This window comes from Falco naumanni, chromosome 1 (genome assembly GCF_017639655.2).
Source record: "Falco naumanni isolate bFalNau1 chromosome 1, bFalNau1.pat, whole genome shotgun sequence".
In the NCBI taxonomy this organism is placed as follows: Eukaryota; Metazoa; Chordata; class Aves; order Falconiformes; family Falconidae; genus Falco; species Falco naumanni.
In genome coordinates this window covers 70,535,997-70,552,109 of record NC_054054.1, presented here as the reverse complement: position 1 = coordinate 70,552,109, position 16,113 = coordinate 70,535,997, and the positions used below count along the sequence as shown (strand labels likewise).

General features: G+C 40.8%; 1 protein-coding gene across 1 annotated transcript in view; it reads left to right on the top strand.

Annotated features, from left to right (window-relative positions):
* Positions 1-16,113, top strand: part of BANK1 (B cell scaffold protein with ankyrin repeats 1) — a 163,571-nt gene that overhangs the window by 60,053 nt on the left and 87,405 nt on the right. The window contains exon 8 of the mRNA XM_040598660.1: positions 4,405-4,601. Coding sequence (XP_040454594.1) covers positions 4,405-4,601 — 197 coding nt within the window. The remainder of the gene's footprint in view (positions 1-4,404; positions 4,602-16,113) is intronic.

Here is a 16,113-nt window from a genome sequence, read left to right as displayed (position 1 = left end):
TTGTTGCACAAAGTTGCAAACAATAGGTTTGTGTATAGCAATAGCACTTTCCTCAATGGCTCCTTTACCTAAAATCACAACTAGAACCAACATTTTGAGGCTGTATGATATTATGAGAAAGCTCATGAAGCCCAAGATGTTGTGAAGATGTACAGGTTAGATTTATCTGAATACTCATTCTCAAAATAAAAAATAAATAAAACTATTTCTATCTACTGTTCTTGGTCAAATTGCTGTAATATTGTTTATGTGGTGTTAAAAACATTATGTCTTTTTTGAGTATTACGTAAAAGATCTCACTGCTAGTGCTGCTTTTAAAGTTTTCATACCCAAAGACAGCCTTTTATTCTGCTTACTGCAAGAAATAATATTTTTTAAAAAGGTTGTTTTAGGAAATTAATTTATTTCATATATGATTTTTACCATCCTCCATGGCTGGCTGAGGTATTTAATTTGTTAATGATACAGTTTCCTGTAATGTTCCAAGTATGTAAGTGTAGCAGTCCTGCTTGAATATCAAACCTAGCTAGGGAGGAGTTGAGTGGTAACCAGGAAAAAGCTTAATTGTGAAGGAGCTGAAGGGATTTTGGAGTTGGTTCTGGGATACCTCTGTTTTGTGTTACTTTGAAAACTGAGATAAAAGCGTAGAACAGGCTTATGAATACCACTGACTTTTTATATTGATGGAGTAATCATAGCATCCAGTCCATTGGTAACAGAGACTTGATTTCCCTTTCAGATTTGTAAGCAATTGTTTCAGGTTTCATTAGCATGAGTGGAAATTCTTTTAGATCATGTTATTAATACTTCATGAAGGCTCTTTGTACTGACTATATTTGACCTTCTAGAGTCTGCTAACAGGATGAAGACTGTTGATTAGAGTTCATGTAATTTGCTCTTCTTTAAAGTTAATGCTAAACACCTATTTAATTGCTGGATATCTCAAAAAAAAAATAAAGAAGCAAAAGACAAGCATTAAGAAAAGCAACTTGATGATTTGTGGATGTTTTTTGAAGTATTAGCTTGGGCTTGGGAACTTTAAGATAATTCTGTGCAATATGTAAAAGTACACTTAGCTTTGATGCTGTTGTCCCAGCCCTAAAATCACTTGCATACTGCTCACATGACTGCTTGTTAAGTTGGTACATGTCTACATCAAGGGTGTGTGGGTGTGTCTGTGTGTCCGTCCCTGCAGTTAGCAAAGTACAGACAAAACCCAGGAAGTCCAAATGGCTATATTCTGGGATAACACTTAGAGTTCTTGTAATTTGAGGTGGGTTGACCTTGGATACCATGTGCCCACCGAGCTGTTGTATCAGTCCCTTCCTCAGCAGAACAGGAGGGGAGAAAATAAGATGGAAAAAAACCCGCAACAGCAAAAGTCATGCACATGGAAGCAAAGGAAAACAAAAGATGGTATTCTCTCCTTTCCATCAGCAGGCAATGTTCAGCCACTTCCTGGGAAGCAGGGCTTCAGTATGCATAGCAATTGCTCCGAAAGACAGACATTGTACATAACAAATGTGTCATTCCCCCACTTCCTCCTCCTTTCTCTTAGCTTTTATATCTGACCAGATGTCGTACGGTATGGAATATGCCATTGGTCAGTTTGGGTCAGCCATCCTGGTTACATCCCCTCTCAAGATCTTGCTCGCTCCTAGCCTACTAGTTGTTGGAGAGCCCATCTTGATGCTGTGTGAGCACTGCTCAGCAGTGGCCAAAACACTGTGTGTTATCAATACCTTTTTAGCTACTGATACAAGCACAGCTCTGTGAGGGCTGCTATGGGGCTCAGCCAGAACAAATACAATCTCCATGCCTTATTCTATACCATTTGCATTATGTTCAGGTCCCACATAACTTCATACATACATATATATGTCTTCTAACCATTCCATTGTCGTGAAATTCCTTCTTATCAACACTTAAACCGCATACTTAAACCATCTTTATACCCAACATATGGATTTATACCTTCTCATTAACTGTGGTGCCCCATCCTTTAACAGATATTATTCTTCTGTTCCATGAGCATCCTCTTCTTCAGATGTTTACAAAAGGCTATTACTTGAGCCCTGTCTGCCAAGATGGGTACTCAGGACAGGAGAAGTAGTATGTTCAATTGTTGGGTACCAGCACCAGCTTTTTACTATTTACCTGAAAGGAGCTCAACTTCTTGCGTGTAGGAAAGCAACTGGGACAAGAGCAACGTGGCTTGAAACACACAGAACTGAAATGGTTGAGCTGATGTGGTTCCCACCCCGGGACAGTCAGTTCCAGGTATATTGAACACTCCTCCATGTGAAAGCAAACTGTGGCCTGCGCTCTGCCAAAGCAGTTGAGAAAAATGCATTGGCAATGTCAGTTGTAGCACACCACTTGGCTGCCTTCAAGTCCAGTTCATATTGGAGCTCTAATGGGTCTGATACAGCAGCACTGAGTGGTGGCATCACTTTATTCAGCCCACTTTGTTCAGACTGTCTGGAGTTGAAGCAATCAAGAAGTTAGAGCAGAAATGGTCAGGTTGAGCACAAGAAATTGCCAGAACTAACTGGTATTCATTAACAGCTCTGAGGAAACAGTAAAATAGCTGTATTTCTAACAGTACTGTGCAATTTTTCAGTTCTGTAGTGCTAGAAGGTGTAATTGTGATTCCAAAACCCAATTTCTCTGCAGACCTGAGAACTAGAAGCAGGTTAATGTGTTGCTTCTACCAGGACAAATTAATAGAAATTGTAATCAAATAAATTTTCTGTAATGTGAAGTCTTGCTTTATAGATTTCTTGTTGGTTTTTTGTAAGAGTCAGCAAACCTGATTAAGTCAGTAATTGCTTGGGTATGGATGAGTAACTGGCCAAAGACAGGAGGCAGGCAGTTGGAAAAAACTTACACTAGTGATACAAAGTATTCAGAGCAGTAAGGAAGAGGGCTAATTGGAAAAAAAATTATGGGAGGAAAGGCCTTACAAGATTTAGTAATTATGCAGTAAAATGTCAGATGATATTAATTGTAGGTAAAAACAGTGATGAAAGTGGAAAAAGCAGTCCTATGTTGTCATACAAAATAAGAGGCTTTGAGCAGGCTGTTAGCACTGAGAAATAAGACCACGCAGTTCTATGATAACATCAACTTGTTGCTAGGCAGCAGATCAAAAAGCAAATGAATTACTAGGAATTGTTAGAAAAGGAGTAAAGAACAAAACAGGACATAATTATGACAGTGCATAAATTACATGGCTCACCCACAAGTTGTCATGTGCAACTCTTTGCCTATCATCTCAAAATAGTTACATTAAAGCTGAAAAAGGTAGAAGAACACTTGGGTGATGGAGTTTATTCTCTGTAAGGCACGATTAAGCAGACTGGATCTCTTCAAGAAAGAAGTTCTGGGAATCAGTAAATCACTTGAAGTGCAGAGAGGGCAGACAGGGATGGAGAATAAGATTAATTTTAGGGACTATCAATTGAACCTAGCAGGAGCCAGGCTCAGAACATACTCGAGGAAGCACTGCTTCATGCAGTGGGTAGTAAAGACCCTGAGGGTGCATGAAGTTGATGGTGCCTGGGGCAGATTGGATGCGTACTTGGAAGAGAGATACGCTGCATGCTGATATATAGACAAATCACTACACAACAAACCACAAGTGGTTATAAAGGAGAGTATTAAGGCAGTGGGAAGTATTGTTTATGCTTGAGCTCTTTTTTGTTGTGGGTTTTTTTTTGGGTGTGGGGTGGGGTTATTATTCTATGTAACTCACAGAATTAGAATAAAAGACTATGCTGAAATGATTAACTTCACTTTACATTTGTCCCAGTCCTCCAAGCTGAAAAATAAAGTCTGTGATAGAAATTAGTGTTATGCTATTTCAGATAAATCCTAAAAACCATTACCCAATACATTAATCTTTAAATTCTCTGATTTTTCATTACTGGGGTAAGCCAATTTTTGCAAGTCTCTGGTAGACATGGGAATTTTCAGAAATGTCTTTTAATATGAAAACATAGCACCATAAGCCTATAAAAATGTCCCATTCAAATGTCTCAAATTAAAATATTCCTAAAGCATTAAATTGTATACATCTAGAGCAAAAGCATGTTTTGGCTGTAGAATTTTCTTCCCCTTGCAAGAACACTTATTTCTCAATAGAACTAAAGTGTTTAAAATCCCTCTATCAGAAAAAAAAAAGAGATTTCTCAGTTATGCTAAAGGCTTCTTTATTAAAATACTGAAGTGAATTGTAAAACTGTTAGTTGGAGGAATTGTTCCTTGAATGCTAGTTCTGCATTGGCAGTTTGATAACTGTGATTCTGTAGCACTAATATTCAAAGGACTTTTACAAAAGAAGGTGGAAGATGTTCCAAAAAAGCAAAACCGTTCTTATGAAAACTTTGTTTCCATATACAGGTAGCTATTTGGAAGAATTTCCTACTCTCCTTCACTGTGCAGCCAGATTTGGATTAAAGAACCTTGCAACATTTCTACTCAGTTGCCCTGAGGCCTCATGGGCTTGCAAAATAACCAACAAACATGGAGAAGATCCAGCAAATATTGCTGAGAAGCACGGGCACAGGGAACTAAGAAAATTAATCACAGAGTTGTCAGTAAGTCCACATGCTTTTTCATGTCATCTATAACCAGGGACCAGGTGTTGTACTGCTGAGATCCCATAGTAACAACTCGTGTAAAGCCTCATACGTTGTAGTCCTTCTGTCTGAAAATGTTATTACACTCCTCCTATCTCAGAAAGGGGTCAAAATGGAGTACAGCCCCTTTCTTTGTACACTGTCATAATGGAGATCCGAGCTTTTGTGCTGATTGAATTTGAGGCATGGAATGGAGGGAGAACAGTGAATCAGAAGTTCCTCCTGTGGCCTAGCTATCTTGGTGCTGTCAGCACCCAATGATTATATTTTAAGTAGTTTAGCCCAACAACCTAGAGTAGGAGATAAAGACTTCTTTCAAAGTCACTTTAGAAATGACTCTGAACTCTCTTAGGATTGCCAGTCTTAACCATTCAACAAAGAGTGGTTGCCCTGCCTTGGCTGTCCTCTCTTAGGATTGCCACTCTTAACCATTCAACAAAGAGTGGTTGCCCTGCCTTGGCTGTCCACTCCATTGTGAAGGAAGGCTAAATTTTAGCACCCTTTGTTAGATGGAGTAAATCTTTCTTCAGCCAGGTATGCAGGAGGAGTTTGGGGTAATAGTTGCCTTTCTGCATGAAAGATAATAATAGAATAACGGTCTGTCTGTAGTTCTAGCATGCAAACTATCGCCAATGAAATCTAACAGAATTGGCAGTATAAAAAGCAATATACTGTAGCAATATTTGAGAGCTTTAACCTGTTTTAAGTCTTTATTGTGTTAATTATAATGTAAGCAGAGATGATAATTCTTGTCCTAGAGGTTTTAAAGCCTAGAGAACAAATCAGGTAAATCATATATCAAAAGAAAAACAAGGTGTGATTGTTAGCATAAGTAAGCCTATGTTGAGAAGACCTGGTGCAGCTTTGCTGATAGTGTCGGGTTTTCTTGGTTTTTTGGTGTTGGATTCCATGTTCACAGACAAATGGTAACAACAGACATGTCAAGAGTAGAAAATGCAAGGAGTGAAAGCCAGAAGTTTTGCTTTTCTGCTAACCAATCATCTTGATGGATAGACATAAGACCAAAGACAGCACTTGAAGAAATACAATACCTGTCTAGATTATGTAAGGGAGAATGTTTTACATGACTGAGGAGGAAAAGGCAAGAAACCTAAGGGTAGTTTAATGTAGAAAGAGATATCATAAGGAGTGGAAACACTGGCTGACTGAGTTAGTTATTAAAATTCTAGAGCAAGGGCATAGAGATTTGTCAAGTATTTTATTTGACAGATTTGGTATCTAATGTAAAGGTGTAGGAGAGGGATTGAGAAAACTAAAGACAGGCCTGTCATGATGAGTGGAGAACCATGAGGATAGCTTTAGCGGTGTTTTATGAGTGGTTTAGGTTTGGGTTTTTTTCAATAGGTTCAAGAGGAAGAAAACTGTAGACCCCAGAGACTGAAAGTAAGGCAGTTTGGCAGTGGTCAAGATGCTGAATGAGAGTGTACTATTTAAATTTTGTTGTTGAACAGCTATTGACACAGGTGCTGAAAAAAATGAGGGTGACAGAATATCTGCAATCTGGTATTTCTCTTTTCTCATGCTATTAAAGAAAGTTCATACCTAATTAAAGATGTGATCTGGTGTTGTCGTGGTTTAACCCTGGCTGGCAACCAAGCACCACACAACCACTCACTCGCTGCCCTCACAGTGGTATGAGAGAGAGGATTGGAAGAGTAAAAGTGAGAAAACTTGTGCATTGAGATAAAGACAGTTTAATAGGTAAAGCAAAAGCTGTACACGCAAGCAAAGTAAAACAAGGAATTCATTCCCCACTCCCTATGGGCAGGCAGGTGTTCAGCCATCCCCAGGAAGGCAGGGCTCTGTCACACATAACAGTTACTTGGAAAGACAAACACCATGATGCTGAATGTCCCCCCCTTCCTCCTTCTTCCCTCCAGATTATATATTCAGCATGACATTATATGGTATGGAATAGCCCTTTGGCTAGTTTGGGTCACCTGTCCCAGCCGTGTCCCCTCCCAGTTCCCTGTGTCACTCCAGCCCTCTGGCTGGCAGGGCCTGAGAAACTGAACAGTCCTTGACTTAGTATCAACATCACCCAGCAACAACTGAAAGCATCAGTGTGCTATCAGCATTGTTCTCACACCAAATCCAAAACACAGCACTGCACCAGCTACCAAGAAGAAAACTAACTCTATCCCAGCTGAAACTAGGGCAGCTGTATTTTCTGAAGTGATAGAATATTTCCTTGTATTTAGTGGACAATTAATCTGATCACAGAATCAGAGAATCACAGAATGGTCAGGGTTGGAAGGGACCTCTGCAGGTCATCTAGTCCAATGCCCCTGCTAAAGCATGTTCACCTAGAGCAGGTTGCACAAAGCCACATCCAGGTGGGTTTTGAATGTCTCCAGAGAAGGAGACTCCACAACTTCTCTGGGCAGCCTGTTCCAGTGCTCTGTCACCCTGAAAGTAAAGGCATTTTTCCTCATGGAAACACAGATGGAACTTCCTGTGTTTCACTCTGTGCCTGTTTCCCCTTGTCCTGTCGCTGGGCACCACTGAAAAGAGCCTGGCCTCATCCTCTTGACACTTGTCCTTAAGATATCTGTGTACATTGATAAGATCCCCTCTCAGTCTTCTCTTCCACAGGCTAAACAGACCCAGCTCTCAGCCTTTCCTCATAAGGGAGATGCTCCAGTCCCCTCATCATCTTCATATCCCTTCACTGGACCCTCTCCAGCAATTCCTCATCACTATTGAACTGGGGAGCCCAGAGCTGGACATAGCACTCCAGGTGCGGCCTCACCAGGGCAGAGCAGAGGGGGAGGATAAGCTCCCTCGACCTGCTGGCTGCACTCCTCCTAATGCACCCCTGGATGGTACCATTGGCCTTCTTGGCCACCAGGGCACACTGCTGGCTCATGGTCAGCTTGCTGTCCGCCAGGTACTTCTCCGCAGAGCTGCCTTCCAGCAGGGCAACCCCAGCCTGTACTGGTGCAGGGGGTTGTTCCTCCCCAGGTGCAGGACCCTACACTTGCCTCTGTTGAACTTCATGAGGTTCCCCTCCACCCAGCTCTCTGGCCTGTCCAGGTCTCACTGAATGGCAGCGCAGCCCTCTGGTGTGTCAGCCACTGCTCACAGTTTTGTATCATCAGCAAACTGCTGAGGGTGCACTCAGTCCCCTCATCCAGGTCATTGATGAACAAGTTGAACAGGACTGGACCCAGCACTGACCCCTGGGGCACACCAGTAGCTACAGGTCTCCAGCCAGACTCTGTGCTGCTGATCACAACCTCTGAGCTCTGCCATTCAGCCAGTTCTCAATCCACCTCACTGTCCGCTCCTCTAACCCACACCTCCTGAGCTTACCTATGAGGATGTTATGGCAGACAGTGCCAAAAGCCTTGCTGAGGTCAAGTTAGACAACATCCACTGCTCTCCTCTCATCTACTCAGCCAGTTGTTCCATCATAGAAGGCTATTAGATTGGTATGGGATGATTTCCCCTTGGGAATCCATGTTGACTGCTCCTGATGACCTTCTTTTCCTCCACATGCTTCAAGATGACCTCCAGGATGAGTTGTTCCATCACCTTTCCAAGGATGGAGGTGAGGCTGACTGGTCTGTAGTTTCCTGGGTCCCCCTTCTTGCCCTTTTGGAAGACTGGAGTGACACTGGCTTTCCTCCAGTCCTCAGGCTCCTCTCCTGTTATCCATGACCTTTCAAAGATGATGGGGAATGGCTCTAGACCAATAACATCTGCCAGCTACCTCAGTACTCGGGGGGGTGCATACCACTGGGGATATCAAGTTTGCTTCAGGGATCTCTAACGTGATCCTCCTAAGCCAAGGGCAAGTCTTCCTTTCTCCAGACTTGCTCTCTTGCCTTCAGGGTCTGGGAGACCCAAGGGCTGGCCTTGGCAGTGAAGACTGAAGTGAAGAAGGTATTCAGTACTTCCACCTTTCCTGTGTCCTTTGTCGCCAGGGCACCCACCTCGTTCAGCAGCCTGCCCACATGTTCCCTAGTCATCCTTTTCCTGCTGATATGCTTGAAGAAGACCTTCTTGCTGTCTTTGACCTCCATCACCAGATTTAATTCCAGATGGACCTTCACCTTTCTCGTCACCTTCCTGCATGTTCTGACCACAACCTTATATTCCGTCCAACTGGCCTGTCCCTTTTTCCACATCCTGTAAATGTCCTCCTTCTGTCTGAGGTTTGCCAGAAGCTCCTTGCTCATCCGTGCAGGCCTTGAGGTGGCTGAGGTGGCTGGCCTTCTGGTACTCATCTTGGGAGGCAGCAAAGGAGCACACATCAGCGCTCTGGTTGGCCTGGCTTATTCCCCAGTTGGAGTCGGTGGCATATGCATTGCCATGCTGGACCCCTCCCCCTGAGCCCTTCAGTTTAAAGCCCACCTTACCAAGCTGGCCAGCCTGCTGCCAAAGCTTCCCTTGCCACTTCTAGACAGGTGGATCTCATCCCTCCTTAACAGGCTACAGTCAAAGAAGTTCCCATGGTCGTAGAAGTGAAACTCCTCATGATGGCACCAGCTGTGAAGCCAGAAGTTGGTGTGTGTTACATGTCTATTTCTGGCTGCATCCTTTCCTCTTTCTTGAAAAATGGAAGGGAAGATAACTTGGGCACCAAAATTTTTCACCTGTATGCCCAGGGCTTTATATTCTTCCTTTATTCTGTCCACGTTCTAGCTTGCAGTGTCATTCACGGCCACATGAAAGGGTACCAGAGGATAGTAGTCCATGCTCTTGACCAGTAGTGGTTCCCTCTCAGCATTAACTTGGATGTTAGCTCCCAGAAGGCAGCACACCTCACATGACTGCTGGTCAGGCCAGCAGATGGGTGCCTCAGTGCCCCCTAACAGAGAGCCCACTGCAAAGCACCAGATAGTTCTTTTTGCAGTAACCAAGGTGTGCTGCTGGCACAGCATGTCCATGGAGATCTTGCTCATGGGTGTCTATAGCTGCTAAAGCTTCATATTTGTTTCTTGTTGTAATACAGATCTCAAAAGTACTGCAGAGCTTTTTTCTGTTGATGGAGGGGCGTTATACTACAGAGGTGATGCTTTTACGTCAGTTTTTATACAGCAATTGGGATCAAATTTAACTGAAGAAAATGTGATCCTCCTTATTATCCAGCATAAAGATGTCCATAAAACCAGGCTGTCTTCCTGGATCAACATGTTAGTAATTTCACATTCAGAAATTTCTAATTGTTGCTGTTGTGTCCCGGTCATCCTTGCACTGGTCAGAGAGGTCCTCCCAGTAGCAGTCTGATGCCTTCAGCAGTCAGGGCCTTCAGCTCTTGGGGTTTACCAGTTTGCCTTGAAGAGAATGGAACTTAGTTCCCCAGTATCCCTACCTGTCCATCTGGCCAGATGTCATCTTTGCTCATGTACTGCCAGTACGGTACAATGTATTTGTAAAGGCTTGTTAAGAGTAGGCAGAATTTGAATAAGGTGATATTTTAGTTCCAGTGAGATACCTAGATTTCTTTTCTGAGATGGTCGTATGAGTCAAAGGGTTGAGCATGGGAACATAGTTTCCAAGGGTAATTTATCATGTTTAATGAAATGGTTAATTCTGTAGGACATCTGTTTTTTGCACTAGTGTTTTAGAAACTAATCTCCCTGCACTTCAGATGTCTTTGTTTTGCACCCCAGATAGGATTGGAAGCTTCAGAAAATCAGTGATTTTCTTTTTATCCTCAGGAACACAGTCATACTCAACGTCATGATATAGTTTAGAACCTTTGTAAGAGGAGACATAAGCACATATGGTACCGGCAGACTACAATTAATAGGGCTTGAGAGAGTACGTTACACTTCTTTTTACATGCCTTTTTACATTTTGGTAGACACTGTCAGTGGCAGAAGACAGTTTTGTGAGGGTGTTATATTTCACTCTAAAAGGTGTGCAAATTATATGCATACCTCTGATAAGCTTTTCTGTTTTAGTAGAATTATTAATTGTCCTAATAAAGCCTCAGTATAAAAGTATCTATTTAGACATGGATTTATAATGGTAACTGACTTCATACAATGTAATTTTTTGTTAAAATGGTTCCTTCATGTTACATATTTGCTATTGTTTGCACATAAACAGTTAACAATAGTTGTTTTCTGCTCAAGATGGCTGGTCTCCCAGGTGTGAATACTTATACCGGCACTGAGGTAAAAACAACTCTACTACCATCATAAGCTTGTGTAGTCTGGTTAGGACATGCAGTTGTACTACCCATTTTCAGTTGATTCAAATGGCACAGCTTACTAATGCAACACATATAAAAATTGGAGCTTTAAGTCTGCCAAATGTGTAATATGGTATTTTAGAAATGTTAGCTCCAACCACTGGAAGAAAAATGGCTTATTTGTGTCCCCTGTAATAGTCCACTTAAGAACAAAAACACTTACTGTATTCTGTAATTGATGGGAATGTAGAAAAGAAATATTTGCATGGCTGTGAGCCAAGCAGAATTTAGCTTAACCATGTTCCAGGAACTTTCTGTTACAGCTGGAGTGTTGAAATTGCTTGTTATTACAATAGAAATACTTTTGTACTTGGCAGACCTCTCACTGTTCTAAAATTGTTACCTGTGTTTTGCCACTTCTTTAAGGAATACCCCCAAAATAATACACAGTAATTCATCACTTCTATCTTAAAGAGCAGTAGGGTTCCAGAAGAATGAGTGTATTAAAACATACGTTCAGTTTGTCCAAAATCCTGGAAAGCATCTTCCATTTGCCTTTGTGCTGGAGAATCCTTAGGGTAATAACAATTTCCCAAGGTGCTTAGAAAGAGAGAGAGAGCAGCAAAAGAAAAAGTGGCAACACCACAGCTACTGTTTCTACCTTCAAGCCCGGAGCTTTGCTGTGCAGCCCTCTTTGGTGGCTGGTGGGCAGATCTGTGCTCAGAGCTTCTTAGTGATGCAGCTTTGCTAGTAAGGCCCTTCAGCTCCCATGTCCAGCAGGCTTACTGAAAAAGTGTTCACGGCTCTGTTGACAGCATTGAGCTGTAGGAGCTGGCTAACTTGCACAGTGGGTCATCCATATGGCCCAAGTTCCCTGTCCTTGTTTAAAGGGAAAACCTCTTTTCTGGAACTGGACACCAACAATGTTGATGTGGGAGTGTTACGCCCAGAGAATGCAGATTTGAAACGTCTGGTGGGTATGCTGGGAGCTGATCTGATTTGTGTCAAAACAAAGTACAAAGAAAGGATCATATAACATATGGCATGCTTCTGTGATACAGGTGTATGAATGGGGGGAAGAGATTTTCTCCTTTTAGTACCAGTGTCATATGCAGATTGTTAAATGCTAAAATATCACGCTCTTTAAGAACCCGTATAAATGTGTGCTTCCACAAGTGGTAGTATCTGCCTTGTCTGTCAGAAATCCTGCACCTCAAACACTCATTGAAAATGTGTCCTTTGTGCTGAGGGAACACTGCAAGCTTGAACCGTTTGTGTTAAAGGTACTAAATTGATGGAGCTGTCCCTAAAAGAGGCTTTAATGGTGATTATGGTAAAGTGCAGTTTCAAATGTGCCAGCAGTTTATTAAGCAAATGGTATTTTTCTTGCTTTTTAGCACAAAGCCACCTAAATGGACATTCATTTCCAATTTCTACATGTTTCATAATAGTTTAGATTAAGTAATTCCCTTTTCTATAGCATAAAAGAGGGATATCACTTAACATTCTGCAATAACATCCTGAATTGTTAGTCTTGTGATTTGATTCCTCTATAGAACCAAGTAGTTGAATATTTTCTATAATTACTCTTAGGTTGAATTGCTTGAATCAAGTGTGTGAATTTAAAACTAGTAAGTCATTCAATAAGAATACTGGCAGGAATCCTTGTCTCAGAGTATCTGAACAGGGAGACAATGAGTCTTTTGAGTTTAATTGCTCCAGATGATGGCTCAAACACCAGTAAGAAAGGCCAAAGTACTTTTGCTTTCCATTAGCCACAGGCTCAAAATGTATTGTGGCCAGTTGTTACAGTACCTGTGACAAGTAGTAGTACCTTGTTAAGTTGCAGTAGTTTAGTGGGACATTGGAACCCTATTTCAGATAGTCTGTCTTTTGCATATGCTTTGTCCCTGGAAATTGCTTTGGCACTAGCTTGTTCTTGTCACCAGCTGTGGTCTTCTAAGCCTATGTAAAAGTTCTGCCTCCAGAAAATAAAGAGATCACGTACATGAAGTTCTTATCCAGCACACAAAGGAAGACTTTAAAAAATAGATGAGAGAAAATTTCTAAGCATTAAGTGACTAATGAGGGGAGTATGATCAATTTGTGACCTAACAATTTCAAATTGAAGGTCGTACTGATAGCCAGTTTAGGCATTTATGTGTTTGTATGGGTGTAATTCTTTGTTCTAGCACTTTGGGTTGCTAATTTCTTCCTTCTTTTACTAAGAACTGTGCTTCTCAATGTGTCGTAGTCAGGAAGATTACTGTGTACCACTTGTAGTATACATCACAGTTTCTAAGAAAAATAATATTCAGAAAGCATTTTATAGGTTGTTTAATGCAAATAACTTCTGATTGTTGGCTTTAGCCTTTAAACCAGATTCCTAGGGGTGACATAAATGTTATTTAGATATAGAAATTGAAGCAGTCATTTCATGTTGCCACCACATGATCAAGACAGCACAAATTCATTTTTATTCTTTAAAATACCTTCTAACATTTCAGAATTGATTGCCTGAAATCTAAGGCAGAAAATGCAGGTTATTGGAGGGGGTTTTTAACCTGCCCAAGATCTATGGCCAAACATCTGCCAATCCATGGCAGAACAGTGGACTCATGGAAGAATCTTCTTCCTCTGCCACCAGCAAAAGTCTTGTCTGGATTTCTTGTTTAATAGAATTTTCTGCCTGCCTGCTTCAGGCATCTCTTAGGCAACTATTGAATATATAATAGCTATGTAATTCTGTACATGTTGGCAAAGTTCCTTTAGAACTGCATAGATTGACACAGTGCCCTAGACAGGCTTTTCACAAGAAGCTTGTTTTTTTCCAGAAGGGAGTTACATAAATTCCTTTCTAACTATGTTGAGGTACATCCTGCAATGTCTAGATCCATAGCTACGGAGTTCACTGCTCTTAGAAGTTCCCTCAGTAGCATAGAGAAATGTAATCGTACAGGTGGTCATAATTCTCACTCAGAGCCTGTTTTATGGAAGATATGTTTCAGACAGGTGGCAGGGTGAAGGAGAAGGTTTTTGTTTCTGAAATGCCAAGCTATATTTTTATAAATTGTAGTGAAGGTGTATATCTTCTGTATCATGATTAATATTGATTAGGTGAAGAAACAGGAAATTAAAAATTCCCGTTGCTGTCAGTGACCGTCCAAGAAGAATTTCCCACCAATGCTGTTCTCCATTCTTCTTCACTCTTTGGAAGACTTAAAGGATGGGCAGGGATGTAGATTGGCGAGTAATTCATCATTGACCATCTCTCTGCCTCATCTCTTTGTCTCTATCTTTTTTTTAATTGAATGGTTGAAGCAGAATACAGAATTTCTTCAATTATCTTCAACTTGATGAAATAGATAAGAATCTACAAAACCAGTGTATTGTGGAAATGGAGGGTACTTTTTTTCCTTGGATGTTTTATGCAGAAGGAATCCTACCTGGCTTTGTAGCTACTATCACCAAATGACAATAAATCTTTAGATAGCAGGAATCCCTTCAGCAAGGTTTCTCATTATTTGCTATGGAGTTCTGGAAGCTCATCTGGAATCAGCTTTTTTGAACACAGTGTTATTCTTACATTTACATTTAGCTTTGTGTTTCTGTAAAAGGCTATATGATATGGCAGAGCTCCTCAGCATGAAACAATTATATTTTTAAATCTGGTTGCAGTGTCTTCCTGAGCTATTAATTTTCTGCTGGGTAAGGAATGTGTAGAAAGATGACGTGCATATATATTAAAGAATCTTAAATTAAATGAATCTGCTATCAATATTTGTTTAATTAATTTAAATGCTGCTGTAGTATTGCACTGGCCCATAGCTCATTACTTTCAAATAGCTGGTAGAGTATGTGAAAGAGGATTAGGCTGGTTTCTGAGATCCATGCTAATCCACTTGTGATTCCTTGGTGAAACCTGCTGGGATTGTATTCTTGCCACAATATTTTAATGTTCAGAAATGTTTGCTACATATATCTTTTGGTACACTGGAAGTTACTTAAATGAATAAGTGAATGTATTATTTGATACTTTTTTAAATAATTGGATATTCACAAAACAAATCCTTAAATTTCTTGAGGAATTTAAGCTAAGACCTGTGAGCTTCTGCCAGCAGATATGAAAATGTTATCCTATGGTTTCCATCAGACATTTGTTCGCTGGGTTCTCTTTTCCAAAATTGCTTGTGGAGAGGCTTCCCATTATCAGTGCTTGGTGTTTTATGTTTAAGATTTGGTTTGGGGAGTTTATTACTGGGTGACGAGGTTTCCTTCTTTTTTTCACATGTTATTAGAGGACATGCTCCCTGTAATAATAATTTGCTGGCATATACTGCCCTTTGGGGTCTGACAATTTATGTTTTAGTGAAGAGATAAGGTACAGACTAAGTATGGAAAAGCTTGGCTTTAAGGAGAGAAGGCTAGATTTCTCATTTTTAAAAAGTCAAAGTCATTAAACACATTTTTAAAGTTTCTATGTAGACTTTTATTCAGGCTCGAACCTTGCACCTTAACTTTGACTAAAAATATTCTGTCATAACTACGCAATTGAGTACAACCTTGTTGCAAAAAGAATGATAAATGGAACTGCAGGTTTGGAAACTTTACTTCTGTATGAGATGCCTGTTGAAATTTGTGTGTAATGTAAAATGGAGTGGGATGGTTTTTTCCAAAGAATTGGCTGGTACTTTGTCTCATCTTTTGATATTCTGTAACTATAGCAGTGACACAGTAGAAGTCAGTTATTTACAATTCACTGTTTTAAAAGGCTTTTACAATTTTTAAGGAAAACTTGAATACTAATGGAATTTCAGGCAAAATGCTTGTGAATTAGAAGAAGGAAAAATGAAAAAGGGTTTTGTGATGATATATCTGTTCTTAAATGTATTTAGGACTGTAAAACCAAGGGATTATCATAGGTCTTTCTGACTGTTTTGCTGACATGACAACATAAGCAAAGATACTTACCTAAGGGGCTTTTTGGGAAGGTGGGATGAGGATTATCCACTTTTTCAGAAGTAGTACTTAGGGTGAAAATAATTAGCTGGAGAGACCTTATTGCAGCCTTCCAGTACCTAAAGGAGGCTTATAGGAAAGCTGGAGAGGGACTTTTTACAAGGGCCTGTATTGACAGGGCAAGGGGGAATGGCTTATTACTGAAAGAGGGTAGATATAGATTAGATATTAGGAAGAAATTCTTTACTGTGAGGGTGGTGAGACACTGGAACAGGTGGCCCAGAGAAGTTGTGGATGCCCCCTCATTGGGAGTGTTCAAGGCAAGGTTGAATGGGTCTTTGA